Here is a 12070-nt window from a genome sequence, read left to right as displayed (position 1 = left end):
TAGCTATCTTCATTTAAAGTTTGTATACACAAATAAGAACTTGACATCATGTATTTTTTCTCTCTTGTGTTAAACAAAAAAGCTAACTTTTAACAATTTATTTCTCTTGTGTTACACAAAAAAGCTAACTTTTTACGATTTTTTTTTACATATTTCTTCATGAAGCTTCAATAGTTGCTAATATGAGTAAAAGGGGGACGTAACTGAAGCTTTTTTGATGCAGGGGGGGGGGGCGGGTTTTCTCAGGAACCACTTGATGAACCGTGTAAATTTTTTGGACTTAAGCTTTTATGGGTATGATCATCTTATGGTTTCAAAGTCTTCTTCTAGTTTTGTAGTTACCCCCCTGCCGCCAACCACTAGGCCTCCCGGGATAAAAAAACCCATAAAAATGAACCTAACCTTTATTTTCTCAGAAACCATTTAATCAATAGAGATGATTTCTTAAACTTAAGCTTTTATGCTTATAAACTAACTTTTAGTATAGAAGTCACCCCACCTGCGCCAACCCCTTGCCCTCCGGGGCTCAAAAAACCCTAGAAATTGACCTAACCTTATTTTTCTCAGAAACCATTCGACCAATAGAGATGATTTCTTAAACTTAAGCTCTTATGGTTATAAACTAACTTCTAGTTTAAAAGTTACTCCCATGCCGCCAACCCCTAGCCCTAAGGGACTCAAAAAAACCCTAAAAATTAACCTAACCTTAATTTTCTCTGAAACCATTCAACCAATAGAGATGATTTTATAAACTTAAGCTTTTATGGTTATAAACTAAATTTTGGTTTAGAAGTCACCCCCTAATATGAGTAAAAGGGGGATGTAACCAGGGTTGTCGAATTGGGCACTTTTTTTTATATTGGGCGGCCCAATTGCCCAAAAGGGTTTTAGGCGGGTTTTGGGCGCCCAAAAGTGGTTTTGGGCACCCTTTTAGGGCAAATGTCGTAAAAAGCATATAAAATGGATATAAAATAGCCTAAAACCATACCTAGACTTATCATTAGAAATAAAATAGCCTAAAACCATCTAAGAACCTAAAAAGGCTCCACTGGAAAGGAGAACCATATCGGTTCAGCAGTCAGCGAAATCCTTTTCTAAATACAAAAAATCTTACTAATTTATATAGTTAACTAGCGGCCTTATATAGTTAACTAGAGGCCTCTAGGGGCACTTGAGGAGGGGAGAGTCAAATTTGATAATCCAATTATTATGTTAGATTTAAAAAGAAAAAGTAAAAAAAAATTGGGGGGGGGGAATAATTTTTTTTTTTTTTTTGGGGGGGGGGGGGGTTTAGTTTAAAAAAAGTTTTTAAAAAGTTTTTTGGGGAGTGTAATTTTTTTCAAGGGGCGATTTCTCTTAGGAGGGTGGTGGTACCCTCCCCCAAAATAGTCATAAACCCTTCCCAGAACCTATGAGAAGCTACCCTGTTAAAGAGAACCCGATCGGTTCAGCGGTTAGCGAGATCCTTCGGTACAAACACACAAACAAACAGACACACATCCTGTTACTTTAGTATAAGAATATCACCTAAAAAATAGGACCGCCCCCATCTTTTTTAACCCTCTCCCCCTAAAAGAGGGTGTCCAAAACTGCCCAAAAGGACTTTATATTGGGCGGCCCAAAACCGCCCGCCCAAAACTGCCCGCCCAAAAGCGCCCGCCCAAAATGACAACCCTGGATGTAACTGAAGCTTTTTTTATGCAGGGGGGGGGGGTTTCTCAGGAACCACTTGATGAACCGTGTAAATTTTTTGGACTTAAGCTTTTATGGGTATGATCATCTTATGGTTTCAAAGTTTTCTTCTAGTTTTGTAGTTACCCCCCTGCCGCCAACCCCTAGCCCTCCGGGGATAAAAAAAAACCTATAAAATGAACCTAACCTTTATTGACCAATAGAGATGATTTCTTTAACTTTAGCTTTTATGGGTATAAACTAGCTTTTGGTCTAAAAGTCACCCCCCTGCCGCCAACCCCTAGGCCTCCGGGGCTCAAAAAAAAAACCTAAAAATTAACCTATCCTTAATTTTCTCAGAAACCATTCGACCAATTGAGATGATTTCTTAAACTTAAGCTTTTATGGTTATAAACTAAATTTTGGTCTAGAAGTCACCCCCCTGCCGCCAACCCCTAGCCCTCCGGGGATCAAAAAAAACCTATAAAATGAACCTAACCTTTATTTTCTCAGAAACTATTTGATCAATAGAGATGATTTCTTAAACTTAAGCTTTTATGCTTATAAACTAACTTATAGTTTATAGGTCACTCTTTTAGCTCTCCGGGGCTCCAAAAAACCCTAAATTGAACCTAACCTTAATTTTCTCAGAAACCATTTGATCAATAGAGATAATTGCTTAAACTTAATCTAAAAAGCTAATAAACTAACTTCTAGTTTAGAAGTCACCCCACTGCCGCAAACCCCTAGCTCTCCGGGGCTCCAAAAAAACCCTAAAAATGAACCTAACCTTAATTTTCTCAGAAACCATTTGATCAATAGAGATAATTGCTTAAACTTAATCTATAAAGCTAATAAACTAACTTCTAGTTTAGAAGTCACCCCACTGCCGCCAACCCCTAGCCCTGCGGGGCTCCAAAAAAACCCCTAAAAATGAACCTAACCTTAATTTTCTCAGAAACCATTTGATCAATAGAGATGATTTTTCAAACTTAAGCTTTTATGGTTATAAACTAACTTTTGGTTTAGAAGTCACCCCCCTGCCGCCAACCCTTAGCCCTCCGGGGCTCAAAAACCCTAAAAATGAACCTAACCTTAATTTCTCAGAAACCATTTGATCAATGGAGATGATTTTTTATGTGTATAAACTACTTTGTTTGGCAGATATATGGTTATAAACTAAAAAAATTTTATTTTAGAAGTCACCCACCCCATAGCCACCCTGGGGGTAAAAAACCCCCTAAAAAATATACTTTAGCTTAAATTTCTAGTAAATTTTTTTTAGTAGGCTTTCAGAGGAATAACCTAACCTCAGTTTTTTACTTTGTGAATTAAAAATTTTGTTAAAGCAAAGCTACCCCCCTGCCGCCAACACCTAGCCCTCCGGGGATCAAAAAAACCCATAAAATGAACCTAACCTTTATTTTCTCAGATTCTCAGATTTCTTAAAGTTTAAACTGAAACTTTTATGCTTACAAACTAACTTATAGTTTAGAAGTCACCAGCCTGCCTCCGACCCCTAGCCCTTTGGGGCTCAAAAACCCTAAAAATTGACCTAACCTTATTTTTTTCGAAAACTATTTAATCAAGAGAGATTATTGCTTAAACTCAAGCTATAATGCAAATAAATTAACTTCTAGTTTAGTTGGTCACCTCCCTGCCGCCAATCCCTAGCCCTCCAGGGCTCAAAAAACCCTAAATTGAACCTAACCTTAATTTCCTCAGAAACCATTTGATCAATAGATATGATTTCTTAAACTTAAGCTTATATGCTGATAAATTAACTTTTAGTTTAGAAGTCACCCCCCTGCCGCCAACCCTTAACCCTCCGGGGCTCAAAAACCCTAAAAATGAACCTAACCTTAATTTTTCAGAAACCATTTGATCAATAGAGATAAATTTTTATGTGTATAAACTACTTTGTTTGGCAGAAATATGGTTATAAACTTAATTTTATATTAGAAGTCACCCACCCCATAGCCACCCTGGGCTCAAAAACCCCCTAAAAAATATACTTTAGCTTAAATTTCTAGTAAATTTTTTTTAGTAGGCTTTCAGAGGAATAACCTTACCTCAGTTTTCTCAGGAACCGCATTATTAAATGCAGATATTTTGGACTTCAGCTGTTATGGGAAAAAGAGTTGGGACTCTATACTTTGTTAATTAAAAGCTTTTCTTTAATAAGGTTTGGTCTGTGAGGGTTAGCTTTTTTTCGTTAATTTAGACATATTATAATTGTCCAATTGATTTTAAACTTTGCATGATAATTTCTATAGCATTTAGGTACAATTTAAAAAACGTTGCTACTCTATAATCATTAACAGAAAGTCCAAATGTCCATTTAAAACATGCTGATTTTTAAAATTAAGGTTAGGTTATTTTTAGGGTTTTTTTGGAGCCCCGCAGGGCTAGGGGTTGGCGGCAGTGGGGTGACTTCTAAACTATAAGTTAGTTTATAAGCATAAAAGCTTAAGTTTAAGAAATCATCTCTTTTGATCAAATAGTTTCTGAGAAAATTAAAGTTAGGTTCATTTTTAGGGTTTTTGAGCCCCGGAGGGCTAAGGGTTGGCGGCAGGGGGGTGACTTCTAAACTAAAAGTAAGTTTATAAGCATAAAAGCATAAGTTTAAGAAATCAACTCTATTGATCAAATGGTTTCTGAGAAAATGAAGTTCATTTGTAGGGTTATTTGAGCCCCGGAGGACTAGGGGTTTGCGGCAGGGGAGTGACTTCTAAACTATAAGTTAGTTTATAGAATAAGAGCATAAGTTTAAGAAATCATCTCTATTGGTCGAATAGTTTCTGAAAAAAATAAGGTTAGGTCAATTTTTAGGGTTTTTTGAGCCCCGGAGGGCTAGGGGTTGGGGCAGGTGGGGTGACTTCTATACTAAAAGTTAGTTTATAAGCATAAAAGCTTAAGTTTAAGAAATCATCTCTATTGATTAAATGGTTTCTGAGAAAATAAAGGTTAGGTTCATTTTTATGGGTTTTTTTTTGATCCCGGGAGGCCTAGTGGTTGGCGGCAGGGGGGTAACTACAAAACTAGAAGTTAGTTTATAAGCGTAAAAGCTTAAGTATAAGAAATCATCTCTATTGGTCAAATGGTTTCTGAGAAAATAAAGGTTAGGTTCATTTTTAGGGTTTTTTGGAGCCCCAAAGGGCTAGGGGTTGGCGGCAAGGGGGTGACTTCTAAACCAAAATTTAGTTCATTAGCATTATAGAGTAAGTTTAAGCAATTATCTCTATTGATCAAATGGTTTCTGAGAAAATTAAGGTTAGGTTCATTTTTAGGTTTTTTTTTGGAGCCCTGGAGGGCTAGGGGTTGGCGGCAGGGGAGTAACTTCTAAACTAGAAGTTAGTTTATAACCATAAAAGCTTAAGTTTAAGAAATCATCTATTGGTCAAATGGTTTCTGAGAAAATAAAGGTGAGGTTAGACTTTGAAACCATAAGATGTTCATACCCATAAAAGCTTAAGTCCAAAAAATTTACACGGTTCATCAAGTGGTTCCTGAGAAACCCCCCCCCCCTGCATAAAAAAAGCTTCAGTTACATCCAGGGTTGTCATTTTGGGCGGGCGCTTTTGGGCGGGCAGTTTTGGGCGGGCGGTTTTGGGCCGCCCAATATAAAGTCCCCCCCCCCCCCTGCATCAAAAAAAGCTTCAGTTACGTCCCCCTTTAATATTCATTATACAAAAATATTTCTTGAAGTCTAAAAAATAACTACCTAAATAATAATAAGTAAAAAATATCAATCATTTTAATTAACCAATCAAATTGATCAAAATTCAGTTTTAAAAAAAAAATTGTAAATATTTCTTTTTCACAAAAAAATATAAAATTGCTTTAAGATTGTTAAGAAGGGGATTCTTTGACTGTTTTCAGCATAATATCTAATTCTAATAAAAATTAATTACCATTGTATTAGTGTTACTATGGCGCGAAGCGCCAAAAATCGTTTTTAGTGATTATTTGGCGCGTAGCGCCAAAAAATTTTTTTAACACCTAAATGCAGACCTATAAGAGGATATTTTTCTATAAGGAGGAGAGGGGCCACCTAGTGGAACTGAGGAGCTGAAAAGTACTGCATGTATGGTAAACATAGAATTGAAATATCTACCTTAAACTGCTAAGCCTAGGGTTTGGTTAGATGAAAGTTTGTTATAAAGGGAAAGTTAAAGGATAAAATTTTTGCAGCTTATCTTATATTGAAGACCTCTCAACTTCTAGAGCCAAATTAAGGATGGGGGAAGGGGGGAGTTTTAACACATTTGCGTAAACCGTGTGTATAGGCTTTAGCTTTGGACTGAGAGGATAGGTTATATGGGATAAAATCATTCTTATATGATAAATTTTCCCAAGTTTAAATACTTTTTGGATATGCCTCCAGGTTCAGGAGCTGCAGGCCTCTAGGTGATCTCTGGACAGGTATTAATTTTTAAAAAAAATTTAATAGAGTTACCTAGAGGTCAACTTAAAAAACAAATGATGCATCTTTTTTTAATGCTATTTACATATTTGAATATAAAAGATGCTTAATTTGTTCTGTAAGTTGACCTCTAACTCTTTAAAAAATATTTTTTTTATTTTTACTTGTTCTGAGACCTCCTGAAGGACTTCAGCTTCTGATCCTGGAGGCCTGCCCAAAAAAAATTAAAACATGGGAAAATTTATCATATAAGAATGATTTTCCCTAAAAACTATCCTCTCATTTCAAAGATAACGCCTATACACACGGTTTACGCAAATGTGTTGTAACTCCCCCCGCCCCCCCCCCCCCCTCTTAATATAAAATTGAATACATCCCACTGTGGGCTACAATTGAATCAAGACAAAAGTAAGTGCCGAGCCCTGGGACCTATGTAGGGTGAAAATAGACATAAACCCTTGATGATTCCAGGTGGAGACAAAATATTTTAGCGGGGTCTTTTGGTTTTTTTTCAATTTAAAGTTCTGAAAAAAAATTGAAAAAAATATGAAAATCTTTAATAAAAAACAAACAAAAAATAATTTTTAATATTTTTTTTTATTTAAAGATACAAACAACTTATATAAATACTATAAGCTTTAAAAAAAATCACAATTTTTAAATTTAGACTTTCAATATAAAGATTTGTAGAAAAAACCTAACAACAAATTCTAACATATTTCTGATCAACATAGCAATAAAACGTCTTTTGCAAAATCTTTATCATCAAAAATAAATAGCACTTACTAAAGACTTTTTTTCATTTAAACTTATACTTTTCACATTAATTAACTTTAAAGATTGATTTTTTTAAAAAGAAAGGTTGCGTGATTTTTTTATTCATAATTAATTGCCTAATTTTGAGATTCAGATAAAAAGCCTTACTGCTTTATATCATTGGATACTCTACTAGCAGCGGCTACGCCTCTAGAGGCATATAGGGACACTTAGGTTGGGGGGGAAGACGAACCCCCCTTTACAATTACAGTTTTTTTTAATGAAAAAGTTAAAAACATTTATTTTGGAGAGTTGATTCTCTTGGGATAGTGATGGTACCCATCCCCAAAATAGTAATAAACCTTACCAGGACATATAAGAAGCTACCATGTAAAGGAGAACCATATTGGTTCAGTGGTTAGTGAGATCCCTTGGTGCACAAAGACTTACATAGAACGTGTTACTTTATTATAAAGATACATATATACACAGAAACTCTACAATCAGAGTATGTCTGTTTTTCATCTGTCTGTATATAAAACATTACAGAATATATTTATTTGGTACTAGCGGTTACGCTCCTAGAGGCCTTTAGGGGCACTTGAGAGGGGAAGAAGTGGTTGAATTCTACAACTAGATTTTTATTTTAGACTTAAAAAGAAAAAGTTTTTTTTGTGTGTTGTGGTCCTTTTTTAAGGGGCGATTTCTCTTCTCTTTCTCAAAAAAAGTTATAAACCTTCGATCCAAGGACCAATGAGAAGCTACATAGTAAAGTAAAAAAAGAACCATATCAGTTTTTAAAGCATCAGAAAGATGGACAAACAGACATCAATCTATTTTGTATCATAAATAGTGCTTTAAAGCAGGGAGAGAAATATCATCTGGAAAAAAAAAAATTTCCTACCGTTTAAAAGTTATATCCCTGTATAAAAAAGATAGGATGTCCGTGTGTTTTTTCTGTCTGTGCCTAAAGTTCTTGCTAACCGCTGGACCAATTTGGTTCTTCTTTATTGACCTATCTTTTATACTGATAATAGGATCAACATATTAAGGAGTAGTTAGGTGTCTGTTAATCCTTATATAAAAGTAACAGTTTCTGTGTCTGTCTGTTTTTTTGTGTGTGTGTGTGTGTGTGTGTGAGGGTGTCTGTCGGTACCGAAGATTCTTTGTAACCGCTTAACTGATATAGTTCTTCTTGGTTCAAGTTTTTCATGGTCCTGAGAAGTTTTGAGTTTAGAAAAAATTAGTTCCTACCCAACATTTAAAAAAAACTTTTTCTTTTACATACTAAAACTGAAAGTAGGGGAGGGGTCAACTTCCCCCCACTTATCAAGGGCCCTTAGATGCCTCTAGGGGTAAAACCGCTAGTGATAAAATAATTTTTATCTTGAATTATGATTAAATTGTTCTTTTTCCATTTAATAAAATATAATTGTAATTATTAACCTCAAAGAATATCCAGAATTAGGTTATTGGATTTAACAAGGGAAAAAGACAACATCCATAATTAGTGAAGTTTAAAAGAATGCAAATAAAGAAAATAGCAAGTGTAACATACAGATACAAAAATATATTAATCAGAGCGAGATGGGACAATGGGCTATTTATCAGACTAGTCCCCATAGTTTAATATAGGAATTTGTTATTCGTTGGCTTAACTACTTAGGGGACCTGTTGCGATTTTTGTTTGGTTGGATTATTAAATTAAGTGCCCAACATTTCAACCATTAACTGAAACATACAGAAGGGTTATCCATGTATCATATTTGGGAATGTAAATCAATTTAGCGGTCATTGTCTTATCCCTTTAGATCCCTGAATAGTAATTAACAATGATCAATGGTTCTTTTTTTCTATGTAGCTTCTCATTGGTTCTTGGAAGGTTTATAACTTATTTTGGGAGGGTACCTCCACCATCCTAGGAGAAATCAACCCCTAAAAAAGGACCCCATTTCACACACAAAAAATAACTTTTTCTTTTTAAGTCTAAAATAAAAATCTAGTTGTAGAATTCAACCACTTCTTCCCCTCTCAAGTGCCCCTAAAGGCCTCTAGGAGCGGAGCCGCTAGTACCAAATAAATATATTCTGTAATGTTTTATATACAGACAGATGAACAAACAGACATACTCTGATTGTAGAGTTTCTGTGTATATATGTATCTTTATAATAAAGTAACACATTCTATGTAAGTCTTTGTGCACCAAGGGATCTCACTAACCACTGAACCAATATGGTTCTCCTTTACATGGTAGCTTCTTATATGTCCTGGTAAGGTTTATTACTATTTTGGGGATGGGTACCATCACTATCCCAAGAGAATCAACTCTCCAAAATAAATGTTTTTAACTTTTTCATTAAAAAAAACTGTAATTGTAAAGGGGGGTTCGTCTTCCCCCCCAACCTAAGTGTCCCTATATGCCTCTAGAGGCGTAGCCACTGCTAGTAGAGTATCCAATGATATAAAGCAGTAAGCCTTTTTATCTGAATCTCAAAATTAGGCAATTAATTATGAATAAAAAATCACGAAACCTTTCTTTTTAAAAAAATCAATCTTTAAAGTTAATTAATGTGAAAAGTATAAGTTTAAATGAAAAAAAGTCTTTAGTAAGTGCTATTTATTTTTGATGATAAAGATTTTGCAAAAGACGTTTTATTGCTATGTTGATCAGAAATATGTTAGAATTTGTTGTTAGGTTTTTTCTACAAATCTTTATATTGAAAGTCTAAATTTGAAAATTGTGATTTTTTTAAAGCTTATAGTATTTATATAAGTTGTTTGTATCTTTAAATAAAAAAAAATATTACAAATCATTTTTTGTTTGTTTTTTATTCAAGATTTTCATATTTTTTTCAATTTTTTTTCAGAACTTTAAATTGAAAAAAAACCAAAAGACCCCGCTAAAATATTTTGTCTCCACCTGGAATCATCAAGGATTTATGTCTATTTTCACCCTACATAGGTCCCAGGGCTCGGCACTTACTTTTGTCTTGATTCAATTGTAGCCCACAGTGATCCTTCTTTAATATACAGGATTAGTAAATAGTTATCCCTTGTCCACTAGATATAAATCTGTTGTATATCTCTTGAGATTTTACAATTACTGATGCCACGCAGATTACAGTGCAATTTTCCTTCTCTACACTCATATGAGAAGTTCATGGTTATAAATGGCTATTATAATCCATTAAAATTATTTATTTCTTGTATAAGAAGAATAACGTTCTAATTCTGAGGACGCCTTAAAAGTTTGACGTTGAACTGTTTATAAAAATATTTTGCTAAATCAAAAATTAAAATAGATCATTATAAAAAAAATGGAGGAAACCCCCTCCCCCTTACTTGGTCTAAGAAAAAAAGGATTTAAATATTGTTACTTAGTACTTTTAAGATGAATATTTTCCAATAAAACAACCTACCTATACACTTGAAAGTGTAATTAAAGAATTAATATTGAAATAATACAAATTCAGATACGTACTTAAACTATTATATTGCTCCATCTGGTATAGATTAATGGTTCAACTCAAGGGCGTGCCTAGGGAAGAAATTAGGGGTGTGTGAAGTGCCCCCAAAATTTAAACTCCCTTTTTTTTTATAAAACTAGTTTATCTAAGTAAAAAAAAGTTCGTACAACGATTTTGTTAACCTTTTTTTATTATTGCTCCGAATCCTTAGGGCAAACAAAACTGAAATTAATATTTTTTTTATTTTACTATCAGTAGAAAACTGTATATTACTATAGGATAAATGATTATTTAAAAATTAGAATAAACGCGGTGTATGTACTGATACACCCCCCTTGTGCACGACGATCCTTTGAACCATTAAGTATGCAAAATTTGGAACTTTATTGGGAATTGAAATGGAGCCTTATCTTACTATCTTTCTCCCCCCCCCCCTCTTTCTCTCTTTCTCTCTCTCTCTCTATCATGCTGCATATGATTACACCTAGTCTTACAGATGTGTTTCTTTAAAATAACACTTCCACTATAGCTTTGAAACCGATAAATATCCGGTGGATTAGAACCTGTTCTTTATCATACTGAAATATTACGTATAGCATCGAATTACAGACATTTTTGCAAGAATAAAAAAGATAATACTACCTAGTTATGTTAGCCCTGGCTTTCGGACCCTCGAGTCTTACAAAACTGATTCTTTATCTTATAATTTTTCATTTTATAATTTTGTTCATAGAAATCTGTCTATAATACGATTTCTTACCTTACAATTGTGATAAACAATTATACCCCTTATATTGTAACTTTGTACAACTCAATCAAGATTAAATATAACCCCTCTGAATCTCTTACATTTATATTTCATTGTAATTATGCAGTAAAATTTTATTTCTTGATTAGGTATTAGGAAGCTTTTCTAAAAATTAAAACATATTTGTGGTTTTATATGAATACTTTCATATTTGAATATTGATATCAAACTGATGCCAACCTGGACTAAAACTTAAATATCAAAAGTTGATCAAAATGGGAAATTCAATAAAATAATGAGTTTAGATAGCAACTGTACTTAATATTGTACATTTTGAAATTTAATAGCTTTAGAGCCTGATATATAATTGACACTTCAAAAACTTGTTTATCTTGAGAAACTACGAAATAAAAAAGAAATGTTAAGGGATAACTAACTTTATTTTTTTACTTTTGAGATCTTTATTGTTATCAACAAATTTCTAACGACTATCTTTCTATTTTTTACTTTGTAGATCTACAGTACCAGTACCGGTACCTGTGTACTGCAGGCCTCTCATGGAAAAGGAGCAGGGAATGAAAATCTGGTGCGCAGCTGGTGTTAATATGACAGGTGACACTTTTAATACAAATATTTTGTTAAATTGGAAGTATCCATATGTTTTAGATATTAAATCTTACTTCTCCAAGCATCAAAGACAAATATTTCTCAAAACATATCCATATACCGCTATAAGGATCTCGCTAACCGCTTAACCGATGTGGTTCTTCTTTACAATATATTTTCTCATAGATCCTGGGAAGGTTTATAACTATTTCAGGGTGGGATTTATGTTTTATGTTTTAAAACTAAAAGAAAAAAGGAGCTGGGTCGAATTCAACCCCCCACCACATCAAGTGCCCCTAGAGCCCTCTAGTGGTGTAGCCGCTGGTAATGAACAACTTGGTTATAAAGAAAAATTTGGAATGTAGCAATTTTTAGTTTTTTATTAAAACTATCTTC

At 33.9% G+C, this 12070-nt stretch overlaps 1 protein-coding gene across 25 annotated transcripts in view; it reads left to right on the top strand.

Moving 5' to 3' along the window:
• Nucleotides 1-12070, top strand: part of syd (JNK-interacting protein syd) — a 143177-nt gene that overhangs the window by 52346 nt on the left and 78761 nt on the right. For all 25 annotated transcript variants that reach the window (XR_013879902.1, XR_013879901.1, XR_013879897.1 and 22 more), the window contains one exon: nucleotides 11583-11680. Coding sequence is in view for 22 of the 25 variants with exons in the window: in XM_080161670.1 (XP_080017796.1) it covers nucleotides 11583-11680 (98 nt within the window). In the remaining 3 variants the exon portion in view is untranslated. The remainder of the gene's footprint in view (nucleotides 1-11582; nucleotides 11681-12070) is intronic.

Source organism: Acartia tonsa, chromosome 5 (genome assembly GCF_053477335.1).
Source record: "Acartia tonsa isolate MP-2025a chromosome 5, ASM5347733v1, whole genome shotgun sequence".
NCBI lineage: Eukaryota > Metazoa > Arthropoda > Copepoda > Calanoida > Acartiidae > Acartia > Acartia tonsa.
The sequence above is the reverse complement of the archived record's forward strand: the minus strand, read 5'-3'. Positions and strand labels throughout refer to the sequence as shown.